The sequence below is a fragment of the Onychomys torridus genome, chromosome 5 (assembly GCF_903995425.1).
Source record: "Onychomys torridus chromosome 5, mOncTor1.1, whole genome shotgun sequence".
In the NCBI taxonomy this organism is placed as follows: domain Eukaryota; kingdom Metazoa; phylum Chordata; class Mammalia; order Rodentia; family Cricetidae; genus Onychomys; species Onychomys torridus.
Genome location: NC_050447.1, coordinates 45,146,753 through 45,168,591, shown reverse-complemented (window position 1 = coordinate 45,168,591; position 21,839 = coordinate 45,146,753). Strand labels below are relative to the sequence as shown.

The 21,839-nt window shown below is 49.0% G+C and overlaps 1 protein-coding gene across 2 annotated transcripts in view; it reads left to right on the top strand.

Moving 5' to 3' along the window:
• Positions 1 to 4,397: 4,397 nt before the first annotated feature.
• Pkd1l2 (polycystin 1 like 2) overlaps positions 4,398 to 21,839 on the top strand; it is an 89,859-nt gene continuing 72,417 nt past the window's right edge. For both annotated transcript variants that reach the window (XM_036189092.1, XM_036189091.1), the window contains exons 1-7: positions 4,398 to 4,692; positions 5,408 to 5,572; positions 6,048 to 6,233; positions 10,998 to 11,108; positions 14,956 to 15,103; positions 18,439 to 18,668; positions 21,290 to 21,694. In XM_036189092.1, coding sequence (XP_036044985.1) covers positions 4,398 to 4,692; positions 5,408 to 5,572; positions 6,048 to 6,233; positions 10,998 to 11,108; positions 14,956 to 15,103; positions 18,439 to 18,668; positions 21,290 to 21,694 — 1,540 coding nt within the window. The remainder of the gene's footprint in view (positions 4,693 to 5,407; positions 5,573 to 6,047; positions 6,234 to 10,997; positions 11,109 to 14,955; positions 15,104 to 18,438; positions 18,669 to 21,289; positions 21,695 to 21,839) is intronic.

Here is a 21,839-nt window from a genome sequence, read left to right as displayed (position 1 = left end):
ATAATCTCTCCCAGACACACCCAGAGATTTGCCTCCTGGGAGATTCTAGAACTTGTCAAATACAATGTAACTGTCTGATGACTCTGACTAATCATGTGTTCTCCTGAGAGATGCTGACTTCTGGTCTTTCCACTCTGTCACACATGAGGAGGGAGGTCAAGCATCCCAGTGTTTGTCTGCAGAAGCCCTCCACAGGGGTGAAGTTAGGGCGGGGCCTGACAGAGCCCTGTACAGTGCCTGAGAGATTGATCTTCCCAGGTGAAAGGATTAATTCAAGATGTTTGTGGTAGTGTTTTCTGGACAGCAAAGCCAAATGACGAACAGGTGAACAAGAACCCCATACATTCAATTGAGAGAAGAGAGGCATGGGCATCACCATGGCAACAACCGTGACCATGATCTTTAACAACACAGAGAAGATTTGCAGACTATGCTGGATGGAAATACAGAGCACAATGTAGGACACACACACTCATGTCTGGGTAGCACCTGTCCTCCAGAGAACATGGACATGGACCCCCTTCCACCCCCGCAATGAGGCAACATCTTAGGGTGATGAAGAATCAGAGAGATTCTACGATCAACAAACAGCTGTCTGTGGAGGGCCTGCTAGTGATTTCTGGATCTCCTCCTGCTTAGATTGTTTGCAATAAATCCTCACTTGTGTTGGCTTTAGGGGAATGGCATATTGGGACCATGGAGTGTACGTATTATTATGGTTCTTTTTGTGTGTTTGTGTATGCTCATGTGCATGGGTATGGAAGCCAGAGGACAGTTTGGGGTATTGCCCACCTCTTTCTTTTTTCCCTTTTTAGACCAGGTTGGAGTTCTTTCACTGACTTGGAACTCACAAAAATAGTTCAGTCTGGCTGGCCAGTGAGTCCCAGATGTCTATCTGTTTCTATCTCTCCAGGGCTGGGATTATATTCACATAGCACCATGCCTGTCTTTTTTACGTAGGTGCTAGGGACCAAGTTCAACCCTCACATTTGTTGGAAAGCATTTCAGCCATGAAGTCATCTCCCAATGCCTCTTTAGAGGTCTCCTTATGGACCCAATGCTCCATTTAAAGCAAACGTGCTTTCTTTCTTTTTTCATGTAGCTGAATCCATACAGGCTCAGATGGCTGACTGGGTCACTAGAAATATGCTCACGTGAGGCCAGTTGTGTCCTGGTTTACCAGACATGTGGGCCTCACGGACACAGAGGCTAACAGACATTGAAAGCTGATCAGCCCGCCAAGATGAACCCCAAGGCTGATAGCCTACACTATCAGAATTCAAAGAATTTGAAGATGGAATTTAGCCTGCAGATTTTCATGTGCCATCTGAAGTCCCCAAGCACATCTCATTAGAAGTATAAACGAAGCCTTTCCCCAGGAGATACACTATCATTGCATGCAGCCTTTCACAAAGTTTGCTGATGAAAGTCACCAGAAGTTTGGCCTCTGCAGATAACAGGCCAGTTCTGCCCAGTCTGAATTCCAGCCTCTGAGTCACGCAGTAACACCACATGCTGCCCCGTTCCCGTCTCTGTCCCTCCTCTATCTGTCAGCACTGCTCCTAGGACTCTGCGAGGTTTGGAGGAATGGGGGTGGAGGGCAAGGATCAGCCCCAGAAACTGACAGCTGGGACCAAGTGGACATCCACTGAACCCTCCAATGAGCCAGTCACAGGATGGATGATGTTAAAGAGACGCTGTCCCATCCCCCAGGAAATGCACAGAGAAGGGGAGCCTGAATCTCCTCTACCTGAAGATGAAGCCGGTGAGGTCTATCCCTGTCAGGCTTGCAGAGACTTAAAAAGGAGAGCAGGATGAGGTGTATCCAAGCGGCGGCCTGGGCTGTGTGCTACCGAGGATGGCCATGAATGTAGCCCAGCATAGAACCATAAGTTTTGGGGCCAGCAAGATGGTTCCATAGATAAAGGAGCTTGTTGCTCAAGCCTGGATCCCTGAAACACATGGAAAAGTGGAACTGACTCCACAAAGTTGTCCTCCGACCTCTACATGTGTGGTGGCATGTGCACCCCCACACTGCTGCTGCTGCTGCTGCTGCTACTACTACTACTACTACTACTACTACTACTACTACTACTACTACTAAATTTAGGGCCAGGAAGATGGTTCAGTATAAGGAAGCTTGCCACCATGTCCGACAACCTGAATTCAAGCCCCCAGAACTCACATAATTGAAGGAGAGAACCAGCTCCCCAAATTTGCCCCCTGACCACCACACTGAAGCTGTGGCACACGAATGTGCACATACATGCACACAGAGTAAATAATAAATAAATATAACATTAAAAATTCGTGAATCTAAAGCAATATAATTTTGCTTAAAGTGTATGGTTTTTTTTTTTCTTCAATATTTTTGTGACACACTTAGGAAGTTCCTTAGTGTGAACTTTGTTTTGTTTTGGGTTTTTTTGTGTGTGTGTCTGTTTTTATGGTATTGGAGATGGAACTCAGGGCCTTCCACTTGCTAGGCAAGCAAGCCTTCTACATCCCAACCTGAGTGTGAACGCTGTAGACTACAGAGTCATGTTACAATGTCAAAATGGTGGAGGTGCCTACGCGTACACACTACGACATGAGTGAGCCCAGAGAGCGTGACACTCAGTGAGAGAAGCCAGACACAGCACGTAAGGAACTGGAAGATTCCATTCGTATGAAATGTTCAGAACAGGCAAATCTAGCGGCAGAAATGTAGGTTTGTAGCAGCCAGGAGGTGGGGCGGGGAGAATGGAGATGAAAGGCAGTAATTACATTGCGGCTAGGGAGACACCTCAGTGGTGAAGTACTTGCCACAGAAGCGTGAGGACCTGAGGTCTACTCCCCCAAACCATGTTAGGGCTGAGGGCAGAGATGAGTGTCCGTAAACCCAGCACTGGGAAGATGGAGACGGGAGGATTCCTGGTGGGGGTCACTGGCCAGCCAGTCTAGCCAGTGAACTCCAAGTTCTGTGAGAGGGTGGGAGGGTGGAGAGATGGTTCATGGAGTAAAGGCCCACATGGTAGGAGAGAGCTACTTGTTCAAGCTGTTCTCTGCTCAAGCCTGACGGCTTGAGTTTGATCCCTTGAAACCATGTAAAACACACACACACACACACACAGAGAGAGAGAGAGAGAGAGAGAGAGACAGAGAGAGAGACAGACAGACAGACAGACAGACAGACACAGACACACACACACACTCAGAAAGACAGACAGACAGACAGATAGACAGACACAGACAAAGACACAGACAGACAGACAGACAGACAGACAGACAGACAGAGACACAGACAGAGGGGAGAGAGAGATATAGGAGACAGAGACAGAGGAGGGAGGGTGGAAGGGAGGGAGTGGAGGTGTAACACATTTTTCTTTTTTTTTTTTTTTTTGAGCTGAGGATCGAGCCCAGGGCCTTGTGCAAGCGCTCTACCACTGAGCTAAATCCCCAACCCTACAAATGTCTTTTTTAAGGAAAGCTGGGTCAGCAGAGAGCTTGGCAGTTAAGAACACATACTGCTCTTGACCTGTCCCTACCTCCCATCTGTAGGAGTGCTGGGATTAAATATGCACAGCCCCCACTCCGGATTATTACAGTGGTTCTGGGGATCAAACTCAGGCTTTTGTGTTTCTGCTCTCATCCCCTGAGTTAAGTCATAGAGGGTTAGAAGGTAGACAGGAAGGACTGAAATATTGTCAGAGGCCAGACTAAACAGAGCCTTGTGTTCAAAGATAAGACATTCAAATCTGAGCCTGGACCCTCACCAGATGGTTTAGGGGATGGGTGAGGATGGGTAGGTCTAAGTTTTGAACAAAAGGTTATATGATGACATGAAATAAATTTTGTAGGGATATTTTATCCGCCAGGAGGTGTAAGTGACAACATGGTGAGTCAGAAGGGGACCTATTTGTCTCATCAGCTTCTGGCCACACCAGGGAAGACACTTATCATCCGGGCACAGATGTCATTCCTCACAATGGACTTGTATGTGGGTACCACTCTGTATGTGTGCCATCCCATAACTAACTTTCATGCCAGTTTTATCACGTACCTCCCGCATGCTGGTGGCTTTTCTGGAAACACTGGGCACTCAGGTAATGGCAAAAAAAGAATGGTTAAAAAAAAAAAAAACCAAACTATAAAATATGCATCATAGCAACTTTATCTTTCTTTGGAAAACAATTCGAATCAGTTTTCAAATAGGCATTGAACAGAGTTGTGTGAAGCCAGACACATTCATCCCTGAGTCTTTTGTCTCACAAACAAAAGAGAGTTATTATTTGGTGCAGAGAGGGGACGGGAAGATGGATGGTACTTGTGGGGATGGCAGAATATGAAGGCGTGAGGAACGCGCTCCATTCTGCAGCGCTCCATTCTGTGGTCCCAGCTGTGGTCCTAGGATGAGCATGGCGGGTGTGATGCTCCTGGGGCTTGCCCTGAGCACTGGGGCTGCTGAGGCCAAGTTAGAAGGGAGCCACCTCTGCTTAAGGAACCAAGTGTTCTTCAGAGACACTTGCTACGAATTCGTGCCACTGGGGCACACCTTCCACGGTGCCCAGAGCTGGTGTGAAGGGCACGGAGGCCATCTGGTCTTCATTCAAGATGAAGACACCCAGCAGCTCCTGCAGAAGCATATTACCCAGGACAGAGACTGGTGGATTGGACTCACAGGAACCTCAGCCCCCAATGAGACTATGGGAGGTAGGTGTTGTGTAGCTGTGTCTGATGCGAAGCTTGTGCTAAAAATTCTTACCGCTGCTTCTGACCCAGAACTCCGTGGGGCAAATGAACATGTCCTAATTTTCATGGTAAGGAGACCCTCCTCTTTAATTGTTGGGTGAATCAGGTAAAATAATTCATGTACAGTAACTAGCAGAGAAACAGTCTAAAAACATGCTTGTACTCCTCTTGTTCTGTGGTCCATGTTCTCTGTGGCATGGCAGAAACCCAGGGAGCCTAAGGGAGATACAGATGTGCCTCTGTACATTCTGAGGGGAAACCTTCCCTGGAAGTTTGCCAAGTCTCACATGTGAGTAGTTCCAGCCATCTTCTCAAGGCTCTAGAAACTTCTGAAGCAATGCAAACCACTTCTGTATGAACTCAACCCATGCCTAGACACATCTGCAGACACCCTGCTCAGGAGTCATCTACCTATGAACATCATGGCACACTCTGGGCTCTGCATTTTGCCACACCGAGGCAGCAGCAAATTTTACGGGCTTTCATTATGGGTGTCTAGTTATGTCTGAGTGTGTGAAACTAATGATGAGGACACAGCCATTCTCTGGTGTATGAAAGAGAAGCATTGATTGAGCACCAACGGCATACTAGGAGTTGAGTTAGGGCAAGCCCTTCACATAAGGGAGAATGAGGGGGGGACACCTTCCAAGCCCTGCTGCATTTTTTCCCAATGCAGGCTTTGGGACCTGGCTGGACACTACAAAAGTGAACTATAGCAACTGGCATGGAGGGCAGGTCACACCCGCCCGGGGGACCTGTGGCTACATCAGGAGTGGCCCTGCGTCTCAGTGGGCTGCCTTGGGGGATTGCACCCAGGCCTTTGCCTTCATCTGCCAGTTTGGTGAGCTGGTCCTGCGGGGGCCCTCTCCCTGTCCCTCCTCTCTCCCTTCCTGCCTGCCTTCTTCCCCCTTCGTCCCCAACTCTCTACCCTTCTCTCTCTATGGCCCTCCATCTCTCTAAGTTTCATGTGGGCTTTCGTCCTCCTAACTCAGTCTCTCCGTGTGTCTCTCTGTGTGTCTCTACTTTCCTCTCTCTCCAGGGTTGCCTCTCTGAATCTCTCATCCTCCTGTTCAGGCGACTTGTCTGTTAGACCTCCTCTGTCACCACCTCGTTTGTTTGGGACTTTCTCCCTTTCCATCTCTGGGTCTCTCTGCCCCCTGCCCCCCATCTCGCCTGGACCATTCTCTCTATCTCTCCAGGTCTCCCCTCCTCTCCAGCTGGCCCACTCTCACCCCATCCTTGTATCTCAAAGTCCTGGCCCAGCACTTACCCGGCTCACTGTGTGTTCTTAAGTTATCACTTTCCCTTTGTTGCAGGGGTTGGCCGCAGCCTGGCCTGTGAGGGCCACAACGCCACCATGCACTGTGGCTCGGGAGAGGTCATCCAGGTCCAGGAGGCTTTCTACGGGCGCCAGACCCCCTATTTTTGCACCCAGGGCATCTGGCCTCCCTCAGATCTGGAGGGGGAATGTGGCTGGGTCAGCGTCAAGGATGAGGTGGCAGGTAGGACCCCAGTGCTCCACAGCTCTGCCTGAAGCAGAGGGCAGTTGCTGGTCTTCTAGACACATCATAGGGTCCTGAAAGATTCTGATATTCTTCAGATATGGCTTGGGCCTCTTCTATGTGGGGAAGCCAGCCAGTCTCTGTCCACAGCGCCAAGCTCTTGAACAGGACATTTAGGCAGGCCTACCATGGTCATCAAACCCAGTTCCTGGGGCAGGAAAGCTTCTAATCCCTACCCTTCCTGGGTGTAGAGAACATCAACTTAGTTAACCTAGTTTTTAAAAATTACAAAACATTTCAAACTTGTAGGCAAGAGTAAAGAGAGCTGGATTGTGTGGTTTATGCCTGTAATCCTTACAGTTGGGATATCAAGGAAAGAGGATTGGGAATCCAAGGTCATGCCTTAGCTACCTAGCAAGTTTGGTGCCAGCCTGGGTTACATGAGACCCTGTCTCAAGCAAGTAAACAAGCAAAGAATAAAGAATGCTGTGATAGGCCAGGGAGCCACCACCCACCATGTAACATTGTAGGATTAGCTGAAGATTTATTCATAACGAATTCGGCATAGGGCTCTCCCACGGCCTCCCGGGCCTGTTGCTGCTGGGAATTCAGTGTTTACTAATCATATGCCTGGTCCTCGGTCCTGCTTCCTTTCTGCACATCCCTAAGCCTGTGTGATCTTGGTTATGTAAACAATGCTGTCTTCCATGTGTCATTCTGTAGCATGGCTTTTGTTTTGTTTTGTTTTGTTTGTTTGTTTTTTTTAACTGTTAGCTTTTTTTTTTTTTTTTTTGCAGTGTTACACTTAACATTGTTTTGTTTTTCGAGATGTGTGGTCTCTCTTGGTTCATGTTGTTCTATTTGTTTAGTTTGTCTTTTATACAACTCTTCCTCTTCTCCTTGCCCCACCCCCACCCCGTGTGTGTAGGTCAGAGGATGACCTTAGGTGTCGTTTCTCTGGGTTCATCTACCTTGTTTCTCTTGAGACAGGGTATCTCACTGGACTGGAACTCACTTACACTATGTTAGACCAGGCTGTCTAGCCAGTGATCCCCAGGGACCTGCCTATCTCCACGTCCCCAGTGCCAGGATTATAAATTTGTACCACTATACCCTGTTTTTTTAATGTGGGTTCTGGGGCCTGAACTAGGGTCCTTGTGTTGGCACAGTGGGCACTTTGCTGCCTGGGTCCTCTCCCTCGTCCTTAGAGCAGACATTTCTGATGCCATCTCCTGTGTATGTGGCAGTTTCTCTAGGGCTTCCTTCCTCCCTGCCCCAAATCAAATTAAATCTCTTATCCGTATTTGCTCCATCAAAGGACTCAGTTTCGGGGCTTCCTGGAGCTTCCCCAGGTTTCCTTGTGAGGTCTGCAGACTCTTCCTTTATCCAGGAGGTCAGGGAATCTATTGCAGCGACCACAGTCCAGACACCAGAGACCTGGGAAGGCAGGTGGTCTTAACTCCTCAGCTAATGAGGACACAAGAGTGGCCAGGCTGGGAGCCCTGGAGCTGCGGGCCCACCCTCTCCAGGGTAGCCTGGTAGCATTTCTCCTCTGAGGCTCTGTCTCTAACCAAAGACCTGTGATGATTGTGGTGTGCAGAGTGCTCCCTGAACCTCCTCCTCCTGGGGAGACCGTGTCTCTTCTCCTTCGGAACTCCGCTTTGCCCCACTCCTTTTCCCTACAGATTCACCATGTTGTCCATGTGGTAGAACATACTGAAATCAGTTGTAGTTCTCAACAATGCCCTTCTGAGTTCCAGCGCTCCTGGGCTGTGTCCTCCAAGATTGAAGGGGCTCAGCTGGACAGGCTGAGGGGGCTTCCTCCCCACAGCACACGAGCCGGTCAGGCTGCTTCCCCAAAGCTTCAGCTGTAAGTTGTGGAAACATGGCTACCACACCCCAGAGAGCACATTGGAAGGGAGACTTGGACCCTACTGGGGTGGGTGAGAGAACCTCGCAGGGCCCCAACATCTGATTGTATTTAAGTGCCGGATCACTCAATCATCCAGTGGCCAATAAACATTTATTGAGGACCAAGAGTGTTATGCACTACCCTGGGCTCTGTAGAGATAGGATGAATCAAACCGTCTGCTTTCAAAGAGCTCAGAGTCCAGCAGGGAGGCAGATAAATGCTGCCCTGCAAGGGAGCAAAAGGCACTATGCATTGACTCATGTAAAATGTGCTTTATATCCAGCATGGGCCAGCTGTGTGTGGAAGACCCAGAAGTGCCCAGAACATTTAAACTAGTCCCCCAGGCCTTTAGATCTACCGTCTGGGGCTACGGGTGCTTGTAGGCATATGTAACCAGACAGAGGGACATCACCAACTAGGCCTCATTGGGAATTATGCTGAGAGCTAGGGGCATGCTCAGTGCAGACTGCCTGCCTAGCATGTGGGAGACCTTAGGTTTAATTACCAGAAATATCTCCCACAGCCATTTCCCGCCCCGCCCCCCCCCCCCCCACCTCCCCAAGGAAGAACCAATACTTAACGTTTTGAGATGGATGCCGTGACCTCTACCAACTGTCCCAGCAACTCAGGAAGTGGAGACAAGAGGATTGTCTGAGGTCAAAGATTAAGGTCAACCTAAACAGCAAAGTGAAACTCCACCCATCTCCCCTCAAAAAGCATTAATCTGTCAGATGTGGTGGTGCACCCCTTTAACCTCAGCTCTAGGAAGGTAGAGGCCGGTGGATCTCTCTAAGTTCAAGGCCAGCCACAGAGAGTTCTGGTCTCTCTACCTAGACAGTTCTGGTCCAGTTAAGGTCTTCCTAGTAAGACTCTGTCTAAAAAAAAAGAAAAGCATAGGAAGAAAGGAAGGAAGGATGAGAGGAGGGGAAGGGAGCAGAGGGGGGGAAAAGGGAAGAGAAAGAAGGAAAGGGAGGAGAGGAAATCAATCAAGCAATCATCAATCAACCAATCAATTACTCAATCAATCATGTTAGGTCATTCAACAGAGGGGTTGGTTTAATCCAGGGAGGTGTTTTCCAAAGTTCTGGAAGTTCTGAGAAACCAGATTACTTCTTACATCTCCTTAAAACCTAGAACAGTGGGGGGTGATGTACCGGGGCTCAGAAAGCCACCCATTAGGCACAGGGACTTTGCAGATGTGCTTAAGGTCGCCAGTCACCTGACTTGAGGATGGAGAGCTTCTCCAGGACTGTCCAGTTGAGAACAATGTAAACACACGAGCCCCAATCTCTCTGGATGGAAACAGAAGAAAGCAGGGTGGGGCAGGGAGAGAAGCCAACAAGGTTCCAGGTGGGAGCAGGGCACGTGCACTGTGGTGTCTTGGAAAGGCCTCATTCAAGGATAAAAGAGAAACTGTGAGCATCTGAGGACTGGACTCTGCCTCAGGAGTGGTATTGGCTGTGGTCTTTCCCAGAGCCCCAAGAAGGGAAAGCAGCCCAGTCCAGCCCACCTAGCTTTCTGACCTTTAGAACCAAGACACAAGAGCCTGTGCTGTTTTGAGCCACTGTTTGAGCAGGGGGAGAGGAACATGTGTCCTCCACATGTGCTTGGACTAGGGAGTCTGGGAAATGAGATTGCTCGTAATGTGCAACAGAGTCGGGTGAGGAGACATGTGGGCGAGAACAAGGGCCCATTGACTGGTTGACTCCCCAGAGCAGGTGAGACATAAGAGGCTACCCAGAAAAGCACAGGTGGGCGCCTGGGGAAGTGGGAAGGGGGAAGGAATTTGGTGGGACAGGGAACTTCAGAATGTGTAGTATGTTTCCAGCACACAGGGAGACAGGAGATCCATCCAAAAAGCTAGGACTCCCCGCTGCCGCCGCCTCGTCCTCCCAACCCCCTTCCCACAGCTGGGAATGGATGGAGGCTGCTGGGCAGGGGGGAACCTGGAAGTTGGTTTTAAAGCTACTCCAAGCCACTGTGAGTGCCTGTGTGTGCTGGAAGACAAACAGTGAGGCTGATTATCTAAAACCTAGGTGGGGTATGCAGGCAGCACAGTGGTATTTGAGAACTGGAGAGAGACAGTCTCCAGTCTAGACATGGAAGCCAGCCTGGTGCTATTGCTCACTGGTGGGAGTCAGGATGCTATGACATTTCGGCCTCGGACCACTCACTCTGTGTCCTGAGGTACATAAGGCTGAAGGAGAGGATAAGAGAGGAAGGGACCCACATGGGGAAAGAAGAGGGAGAGCAGTGACGCAGACATGTCAAAACTGAGACCTCAAATGGTGTGTGTGTGTCATATAACAGACATTTATTCTCTAACGATTATGGAGGTCAGAACCCAAGATCAAGACACCATGCCTCTCTGAAAGCCGTGAGAGAGAAGCCTTCCCAGCCTCCTCTAGCTGTTTTCTGGTATTCCTTGGTGTCCTTGGCTTATGGGACCATTACTCTCTATTTCTGTTTCTACAAGCTGTAGAGCAGGGAACCATGCACCCCCTTGGCTGCTTTGAACCCCTTGGTTCAAAACAGTGAAGAAAGGATTCCTCCTTGCCCAGGATAGTTTCTGGAGACTGGGGGTGGGTGAGTAATGTGTTTTGCTGGCTAAACAACCACACAGATGTTTAAATATGTCACAGCTTAGAGAAAACACAGGTGGCTTTCCTGTCCTCTTAGCTCTTACCCCAGGGCCTGGAGGTGCCCAGGGCCTGGAGGTGCCCAGGGCCTGGAGGTGCCCACGGGCATTGGGTGGTCATGTGGTGAGTAACACATCTGTGATGCTCTGCTGAGTTTGTGTCCTCTTGTCTCCAACACCCTTCCCATCTCTGTGCAATGTGAATGTCTCCCAGGCCAGTGCCAGGGGCTGCAGGCATGCCAGGTAGCAGCAGATGGGACCTACTTTGGAGATCCGTGCCCCACCAGGAGCAGCTACCTGTGGGTGCAGTACCAGTGTCTGGAAGGTGAGTCTCCAATTGGGTGGGCATGGGAATTTTCTTCTTATTTCTGCTGCATGCCAGCCTACAACTCCCCTCCCCATGTGACAGTTCTTCTGTGTGCAGAGAACAGCCCCTACAATAGCTTCCCTGTATGTAACCAGATGTTCCTGCCTCCTGGCCTGCTCCCTTGGTTCCTTGGAGTTGCAAGCACACACACACACACACACACACACACACTTTCTTTTAAAATAGAATTTTTGAAAAACGATTTTTATTTTATGTGTATGAATATTTTGCCCAGATGGATGTATGTGTGTCGCATGTGTGTAGTGCCTGCAGAGGTCAGAAGAGGGTGATGGATCACATGGAATGGCAGTTACAGATGCTGGGAGCCACCATTAGTTGCTGGGAAACGAATCTCTTTAAGAGCAACAAGCGCTCCTAACCACTGAGCCATCTCTCCAGCCCTAAAATTAAAATCTTAAAAGTCATGAAATAACCCACATTATCATAATTTTAAAAAATTATAATAAAGAAGGGAAAAATCTTACCCTTCAGCTTGAAAGCCCTATTCCTCCTAAGGAAATGCTATTAATTACTGAGAGGATTTTTTTCTCTACTTTTAAAAACGTTTGAGACAGGACCATGAGTGAATAGATATGCATTTTTGAACTGAAATGCAATCATATAAAACATTAATTTATGACTTGACTTTTTTCATTTTATTTCCTGCAACTTGTTCTATAGACCAGGCTGACTGGCCTCGAACTCACAGAGAGCTACCTGTCCCTGCCTCCCCAGTGCTGGGATCGAAGGTGTGCACCAGCACCTGCTGGCTTTGTTTTCATTTTGTCAGTGTCTCGCAGACACATCTCCAAGTCACTTCCTTACGCTGTGAATGGCTGCGCGGTACTCCAGCATTGGATGGATTGTGCTCGAGCTCCTGACCGGTGGACTCGGAGGCTGCGCCCAGGTTTTCTCTGTTTCCTTTCACACTGGAAAGTCCGCCCTTGTGCACGCCTCTTTTTAAGAAATCCTTCATGAATTTTACTCTGATCACGCTCACTCCCATGTTCTTTTGTCCCCTCCTACTCTCTCCCACCCTTTTTCCTCCCAACAAACCCTCCTCCATGGTCATGCCTTTACATTTTGGAGGAAGGGCTGGCTTGGTTTTGTGGCCCACCGAGTTTAACCAGGGCCTTGGGTGTGACCATGGCTGTGCCACTGTCCACTCCCACACAGGAGACAGCGACTCCCCTCACTCCGCAGCCTTCCACTGCCCATGGCTCCCTAGCCGAGGCTGGAGTCCCACGAGACTCTCCCCATCCTATGACTGAATGCAGCTCAGACGGTGCTGTGTGCCACTGTCACTGTGCGTGTGTGTCTTGATGCTGCGGTGTCTATCTTGACGTAAACCAAGGATCATTTTCAGAAAAGAGATTGCTCGTAATTGGAATGCTAAGTGCATTTTAAGAGCCGGTAGACAGCACTAAATTACCCTCCCAAAGAGATGCATTAATTCACTTTCCTACAAAGAAGGATGAGTATGCCAATTTCCCTTAAGGGTGAGACACTGCATTGTGCCACCCTGTGACAAATCACTCAGAAAAGCAACTTCTGCCCAGGGCATGAGCAACAGGGACCTGAGGGAGAAAAGATGAGTCAGAGCGGGCAGGGTTCCAATGACGTCTAGCACAGCAGAGCGGAGGCTGTTGGAAGGCAGGTACAGAAGGGGAGGGCGGTAGCTGATTGAGAGCCATGCCCCCTCTCTTGTTGTTGGGGATAGAACAGGCTGGATGCTTTGGCACCTCCTTCTGTTTGGTGGTTTTGCTAGTGGACAGAGTATCTTTTGGAGATCTGTCAGCCACAGTGTGTTACTGAAGTCTGTGGCTTAGGGCAGATTGTAGGGTGTGGTGACCACATTTCATCCTGTCCCTGTGAACCAGTATGTTCTGAGCAGAGCCCTCCTCTGATTCACGAAGACAGAGTCAGTGCCCCACTCCTGTACACAGGGGTCCCAGCTGTACACTGAGCACCCCCAACAGGCCCCACTGCACCCTGAGCACCCCCCCACAGGCCCCACTGCACCCTGAGCACCCCCCACAGGCCCACTGCACCCTGAGCACCCCCTCACAGGTCCCACTGCATCCTGAGCACCCCACCACAGGCCCCACTGTATCCCAAGTACCCCACCACAGGCCCCACTGTAACCTGAGCACCCCCAACAGGCCCCACTGCACCCTAAACACCTCGTCACAGGTCACAGTTGTACCCTGAGCACCCCCTCACAGGCCCCATGCACCCTGAGCACCCCCCCACAGGCCCACTGCATCCTGAGGACTCCCTAATAGGCCCCACTGTACCCTGAGCCCCCCTCACAGGCCCCCCTGCATCCTGAGCACCCCTCACAGCTGAGGGTGAGACTCTGGTGGCTTTCTGCTTCTCTGCAGAGTCTTCCCGCTCACAGTTTAGTGTCAGGGCACAGGTTAGCATAGGACTGTGTGGAGCCTCAGCTAATTCTCTCACCCCACCCGTCCCACCCCAGCTTTTGAAGTCTTATAAAGTTTAATACGAAGTGGCTTACAGCAACTCATCTGCCGCCTTAGTTGAGTAGATTTCCTTACAGGAGTGTTTTGCTTTACTGGTTTTCACCATCATAAAATAGATCCAGATCACTGGTGTCCTGCTTGAATAAATTAGGGTGTATTATGCAGCTGTTAAAAAAGGAAAGGCCAGGGCTGGAGAGATGGCTCAGAGGTTAAGAACACTGGCTGTTCTTCCAGAGGTCCTGAGTTCCATTCCCAGCAACCACATGGTGGCTCACGACCATCTATAATGAGATCTGGTGCCCTCGTCTGGCCTATAGGCATATGTGCAAGCAGAACACTGTACACATAATAAATAAAATTTAAATTAAAAAAAGATCGCTTGCTAAAAAATAAATAATAAATAAAAAGGAAAGCCCAGCTCTAGGACTGTCACACACCCCAATCTCTGATACATTCGGTTACAAAGTGCCAGGTGCTGGATAGGAAACAGCCTGTGCCATCTGTGCAAATAAAGGAGCATGCCTGTTTGGGTGTGCTTGTGCTCCTGCAGCTCTCTCTGCAAGGCAACCCAGGACTGTGGTGACAATGGCTGCCACTAGAGGTAGCAACCACTGAGGGCTGTGTGTGCGCTTCCAACCAACCCCTCCCCCCCCCCCCCCGAGGTCGTCACTCGGTTGGTAGAGCATTTGCCTCCTATGTGAGAGGCCCTGGGTTTGATCCCCAGCACCACATATACCCAGGCATAGTGGTGCATGCTTGTAATTTCGGCATCCAGGAGGATCAGAATTTCAAGGTCATCCACAACTACATACTGTTTTTGAGGGCTGGAATATATAGACCCTGTCTCCAAAATAAAATTTAAAAAAATATGTAAAGACTTTCAAAGGCCAGAGAGATGGTGGCTCTTACAGCCTGGTGACCTGAACCCGATCTCTGAAGCTCATCTGGTGAAAAGAAAGAACTGACTCTCACAAGCTGTGCTCTGACCTTCACATACACGAACATACATGCTTGTGTATGCAGGCATGGGTGCACACACACACCAAACAAAAACGCAGATAAATAAATCTTTCAAAAGCAAAAATAATCAGGAGGCAGAGACAGGTGGATCTCTGTGAGTTTGAGGCCAGCCTGGTCTGTAGAGTGAGTTCCAGGTCAGCTAGGGCTATGTAAAGAGACTCTGTCTCAAAGTAAAATAAAATAATAAAATAAATGCCTTATATAAAGTAGTGGCCACATGGGGAGAAGGAGGTGAGTCTTAAGCAGGAACACCACATACCTTTGGTTCACAAATTCACATCACATCGTGCTTGGGTCTGCAGGCCTGCGGCTGGTGGTACCTAATGGGAGCTTCATCTTTGACAACCTCACCATCTCCCTGACCTGGCTCCTTTCTCCCTACACTGGAAACTTGTCCTGCATACTCAGCATGGGGGATGGCCACACTTTTGACCCCTACTACCCTTCCAGGTAAGAGTGACCTCTGACCCTTAATGAAGGTTGTATTGGTCAGCTTCTGCTGCATAACAAGCCACCTCCAAGCCTAATGATTGAAACCATGCTTTTCATTTCTCATGGTTCTGGGGAAGGCTGGGTAGATTTCCTGGCTGGGCTTACCCTGTGGGTGGTGACTGACCAAGGAAGGCTGCATTCTCGAGATCACCTGCCCCATGGTCAACTGAATGTCTGCTGAAGGCATGTGCAGGTCATCATCACAAGGCTGGCCTGGGCTTGATCTTATGTGTGTCAAGGGGTTTGCAGAATTGAGAATCAAGTGTTATGAGTGATGTTGAACTTTTTTCTGTAAGACCGGAGTGATAGCTCGGCTGTAGGATGCTGTCAGGCACAGTGTGCTCAGGCTCCATCCCGGCATTCTGTGACATCATCACCTCCCTCTGACCACCCGAGCTTGGTCTCACAGTCCTGGCTTGCATCACAGTTCAGCCACCCTCCAGTCCGTGTGCCTCGGGCCATGTCCTGCCTCTCCAGGCCTCAATGGCTTTGTTCATGAACATGAGATGATAGGGCTGGGGAGAGCTCAGTGGTAAAGGACCTGAGTTTGAGTCTCTGGCATCCATGTAAAAACTCAAAACCCATAGGGTTGGAGAAATAGCTCAGTGGTAGAGCGTTTGCCTAGCAAACGCAAGGCCCTGGGTTCGGTCCTCAACTCAAAACAAAAAAACAAAAAACAAAAAACCCAAAACCGAAACCCAGCCAGGCATAGTGGTCTACCCTACCACCCCAGTGCTGCAGAAGCAGACACAGGAAGACCCTCTTAGCCTACTGGATGACTTCTAGGTTAATAAGAGACCCTGTCTCAAAAAATAGGTGGACAAGACCTGAAGATTGACATCTGAGGTTTTCCTCTTACCTCTACATACACATACACATGCATGTGTGCATGCACATGTGTGTACGTCTTTGTGTGTGCACGCGTGCACACGCACACAAACCAATCCGGCACATAAGCAATGCTTCCTCCATGATGCCTGTCTAGGCAGCAGCTCTGAGCAAAAGTCACTAGCATTTTCTCTTTTAAGAGAAATAGATGGCAGCATGTCCCTCCGCCATCACCCCAACTGAGTGATCCAGTTTCATATGCTCTAGTGATCCGTCGGACCTTGAAATTACCGAGCCTGCTCAGTCATTTTTGTTCATATGAGGACGGTCCCTTCTCACGCTTTCTCGGTTTTGCCAGCAGCATTAGCACCCGGCTCGCAGTATGGATAACGACATGAGCTTTTTTAATTACACAGAAGCCATACTGTGCAAATGCCACTGTGCTTCCCTCCCCCTCTTCCTCTCCTTCCCACACCCTCTTCCTTCCTCCCTTAATCCCATCCTTCATTTTATTTCTTCTTTTTTCTTGTGCCACATGCATGTGTGGAGGCCAGAGGACAGGTGTAAGGACTCAGATGTCTCCCTCCACCGCGTGGCTTCTGAGGCTGGAACTCAGATCACCAGGCTTGACAGCAAGGGCCCTCACCCACTGAGCGGTCTTGCTGTATTTTCCCTTCTGAATAGAACCTCATTCTGTATTCACCAGGCATCCCAGGCTGGCCTTGAACTTCTGATCCTTTTGCCTCATACCAGGTGCTTGGATTATAGGTAGGAGCTGCTATACCCCACTCCCCATTTGTTTGGTTTTTGCTATGCTGGGGCTTGAACCCAGGGTCTCATACACGCTAAGTTAGCGCTCTACAGTTAAACTAAGACGCCTAGTTGTGCCTCGCTGCCTGTTAGTCTAAGAGGCAGAAACTTTAAAACCAGACCCCGTTCCCATCATGGATACCGACATGAGCCTTGTACAAAGCCAGACTAATAAACCAGAGGCTTCTCCTTTGGAAGCACCCTTTTTGCCTTGCATTTGATGTCCTTGTTCCTATATCTCTGCACTAGAAAAAATCTCCTCATATCTGAGATCGTATTATGGGTCTTATGGGACCATTTATTTAAGATCAACTTTGTCCAAACCCAGAATTGGATAACCATGGCCCCCTACTGGTGCAACTGGGGATTGACTTTTTCTGTCCCCATGGGGAGCTGCCTCTATACCTAGGGTGCCTTGGGTAACAATCTTGTTGAGAAAATGCTAAAACACATGGTAACCAGAGCCTTGGGGAGGAGTAGATGCACACAGGGCACGGGGAGGCCCGAGGAAGGTGGTGGTTGGAGAGAGCTCCAAAGGTACCGTCTTTTGGGTTCGGGTGCAGAAGCTGAAGATCTACAGCAGCGGTTCTCAACCTTCCTAATGCTGCGACCCTTAAATACAGTTCCTAATGTCGTGGTGACCCCCAACTATAAAACTATTTTCATTGAGACTTCGTAACTGTAGGTTTGTTACTGTTGTGAATTGTAATGTAAGTATCTGTGTTTCCCAATGGTCTTAGCAGACCCCTGTAAAGGGTTGTTTGACTCCAAAGGGGTCTTGATCCACAGGTTGAGAAACTCTGATCTAGTGAAAGGGACCTGAAGAAACAGTTCATACACTGAAAACCGCTCCCTGGTGCTCAAGGGTATGAGGGAAGCTGAGAGATCCTGGAAAGCTCAACAGTGCCCCAGTCAGGAAGAACCATTAAAGCTTTCCTGTCTGAGGAAACTGCTCCTAGGCGATGGAGGCTGAAAGGACTTGCAGAGACTGGGGAGACAGCTCAGCCAGTAAAGATCTTGCAATGTAAGCATGAGAACCTGAGTTTGATCCCTAGCATCCACATAAAATGCCAGGCATGATGGCATGCACTTGTAATCCCAGGACTGGAGCAGCTGAGACTAGAGGATCCTGGAAATCACTGGAGTCCTGAAGAACATTAGCCAAGGTTGACCTCTAGCCTCCACACACATGTACACATAGGCAAGCACACACACACACACACACACACACACACACACACAAATAAATGATAAAATAAGTAATTGTTTTCAAAGGAATGGCAGCTGACATTTTCTAAGACTGATCAATGCTATTTCTGTTTCTAAGGTGCTACTGAGTCGTCACAGTGTGGTTTCTCTTGACACAGAAAACAGGGTGTCAGTTGAGGCTGGTCTAAAAATCACTATGTAGCAGAGGATGGCCTTGAACTTCTGATTTTCTGCCTCCCCTTGCTGGGTGCTGGGACCACAAATGTGCACTATCACACGCAGTTAGTGAAGTGCTGGAGATCAAACTCAGAGCTTCATGCACGCTAGGCAAGCCCTCCTCCCCTCCCAGCAACACTCCCAACACCCCCCAACTTGTCCTTGCAGAGCATGGGAGTTGTGAGTCTGTGTGTGACTGCTGAAGCTTGTACTTCCCTTGCCCCTCACAGTGTGTCCAGCAACGTGACCCACCAGTTCACCTCTCCTGGGGAGTTCACCGTGTTTGCCGAGTGCACCACCAGTGAGTGGCACGTGACTGCTCAGAAACAAGTGATGCTGCGAGACAAGATGGAGATGCCCCATGTCACTGGGTGCACTGGCCTCTCTGGATCTGGAGCCAGCCTTCTCTGTCAGGCTGTCTTTGGGGAACCCCTGTGGATTCAGGTGGCTCTGGATGGAGGTGAGTCTGCAGGATGGAGCAGGTTGAGGCAAACGGGAGGTTCGGCCTCCTCCAAATCTGTCTAGCTAACTCGAGGCTTCAGTGTGTTTAGTCTGTTCGTATATGTAATACCCATGGTGTCTTCACTGCACTAAGTGCCTGACCTATAATGGCCCACTCAGGATAGACTCCATGTTAATTTGTCCCAGATCAGGTTAGTGAGCCAGTGAGAACCTCCACCTTCTCAAGGCTCTTTCTGCATGTCCACATCCCCTCTGGGGGGGATTTCAATAGGAAGAGATAAGACTGGGAGGGCTGCTAGCTGGACCCAAGCCCATCTCCCACAGGCGATGCTAGCAATGAGTGTGGCGCCATCCTGTGGCCAGGAGTCCTGGCAATACTCAGCTGTACACACTGATAGAAGCCTATCAACACTTCTGGCTAGGGTTCACTCTGATTGGACACAGTGTCTTCTAATTACTCCAGAGGCCATTTTGATGGGTTACAACATCTACATTGATTAGTCAAGGTTCCCACACTGATTGGTCACAGCATCCATTCTAATTATTACAGAAATCACTCTGGTTTGCCACATTATCCACTCTTCCTCAGCACACCCATCCTAACTGGCTGGGACTTGCATGGTTTCCGTCGATATTTTCAGTAGGGCCTCTTCTGTCCACAGAGACCTCCTGCCTTATCCACAGCAGCATTTTTCCACAAGCACAGTCCAGTTAGAGAGCTGAACTGAGCCCTGTTGACATAAATTATGCAGCACCAAGCTAAGATGATAATGGTGATGATGATGAGGGGAATGTTGGTGGTGGTGATGGCATATGATGATGGTGGTGATGATGATGATGGTGGTGGTGGTGGTGGTGGTGGTGGTGGTGGTGGTAATGATCATCAGATGAGGAAGGATCTAACTCAGTATGACCTCCTTCACTTAATGGGATTATGATGGGTTCTGACACAGCACTCATGAGATTCCTTTCTAGTCACCCTACTAATATAATTGTGTGTAAGCTCTTTGCCCGGTGTGGGGGAGACAGGAATACACATGAAAGTTAAGGGTCCTGCTCCTATAGGGCTTTATATTATTACCACCATTACCAAATGACCATCACCATTATCATCACCATTATTATCACCACTGTTTTAGTTAGGGTTTCTATTGCTGTGAAGAGACACTATGACCATGGCCACTCTTATAAAGTAAAACATTTAATTGGGGAATCACTTACAGTTTCAGAGGTTCAGTTCATTATCATCATGGTGGGGAGCATGGCAATGTGCAGGCAGACATGGTGCTGGAGAAGTAGCTGAGAGTCCTACATCTTTCAGGCAACAGGAAGTTGACTGAGACACTGGGTGTTATTTTGAGCATAGGGAACCCCAAAGCCCACCTCCACAATGATGTCCTTCCTCCAACAAGGCCATACCTCCTAATAGTGCCACTCCATATGAACTTATGGGGACCATTACCTTCAAACTACCACCACCACCACCACCATCAGTAAATGATCATCACCACCATCATTATTACCATCATTACCACCACCAGTACTTCCTCTTCCTTCTTCTCTTCCTCTTCCTCCTCTACTTTTTTTCAATCATCATCCAAACAAGAAATGTATTTGGCATGGCATCTACTGGAAAGAATACCATTTGGTTGCATACATCACATTTTCAGCCAACAACAATACTTAGCATCTAACTTGGACAGTCATCTGCACTTCAAGGAAGGTCCCACTTAGTGGAGAACAGGTTGAGTTCCATAGCAATCGGTCTCAGGAAGTTATCAGTGGATGTTGAAGGAAATCCCTCTACATGCCTTGGCTGACAACAAGACTTGAGGTTCATTCACATGCATCAAAACCCCAATGTCTGTCCAGAGTTGTCTCTTTTTCAGACCACCCCAGGAGTGTCCCTATCATCAAGATATCCAAAGCATTTGTTATAAACTTCTAGGTTCAAGGGCATAAATAAATAATGAGGGGTCTGGGAATACAGCTCACTCAGTGGAATACTTGCCATCTATGAAAATCTGGGTTTGATTCTAGCACCATATAAACTGGGCATGGTGGTGCTTGCCTGTAATCCTAACATCTGAGAGGTTCAGACAGGAAAATCAAGAATTCAAGGCCAGCTTCTGCTGTATGGTGAGGTCAACACAAGCCTGGACTAAATTAGATCCTGTCTCAAAAACAAACAAACGAAGTAAAAACGAGCAGAGCTGTATGGTAGTGGATCACCCCTTGAATCCCAGCACTCAGGGTGGTGGGGGGAGAGGCAGAGGCAGGTGGATCTCTGAGTTCAAGGCAAGCCTGGTCTACAGAGGGAGTTTCAAGACAGCCTGGGATATGCAGAGAAATTCTGTCTCAAAAAACAAAAAAAGTAAAACAAACAAACAAAAAATAGAGAGGACCCAGAAAGAAAATAGAAAATTCTTATTATGTCAATATTCAGAAATAATTATAGTCAGCATTTAGGGTGGGGTGGGTCCATCCTTAGGTATTTATTTAGATCCATATCTTTATGTCTACTACAGAATTTGACATTAGAGCTCAGTCTGAACTATCTTAGAATGCTAGGCTGCACGGTTGGTAACAGGCTTCCTAAATTTCCCTTACCCTACCTAGGAGCCGGGGTGACTTACGCTGTGCTTTCGGGTAATATAACTCTGGCTGAGTTCACCACCGAGCGTGGCTTGAGACCTTACAATCTGACTCTGGACAGAGAAACCCAGGAGCTGCTGGGCCCTGGGAAGCACCACCTGAACATCCAAGCTGTTGGCAACAGCTCCGCCTCTGCCCCTTCTGTAAACATCACTGTCCACTTTGTGGAACTGCTGTCGGGGCTGCAGGCCTCCTGGGCTTCCGACCACGTGGAGCTTGGGTGCGACCTGTTGGTCAATGTCTCCGTGGCTTGTGGTACCCTGGAGGAGGTGACCTTGGAGGTGGCAGGACTCAATGCGAACTTCTCCCAGAAGGAAGAGAGTGGTGGGCAGTCATCTGGGACCTACCATGTGGCGATTCCTGTTGAAGGTACTGGGGTTGGTAGCTTCCCCTTCCAGGTCCCCTTTGTATATTTCTGATTTGGTTGCATCAGTTTTTCAGAGACTCCTGGGTACAATGATGGCTTACCTGGTGACCCTGCCTGAGACCCTCCTCAGTAAGGGGACACAGACTG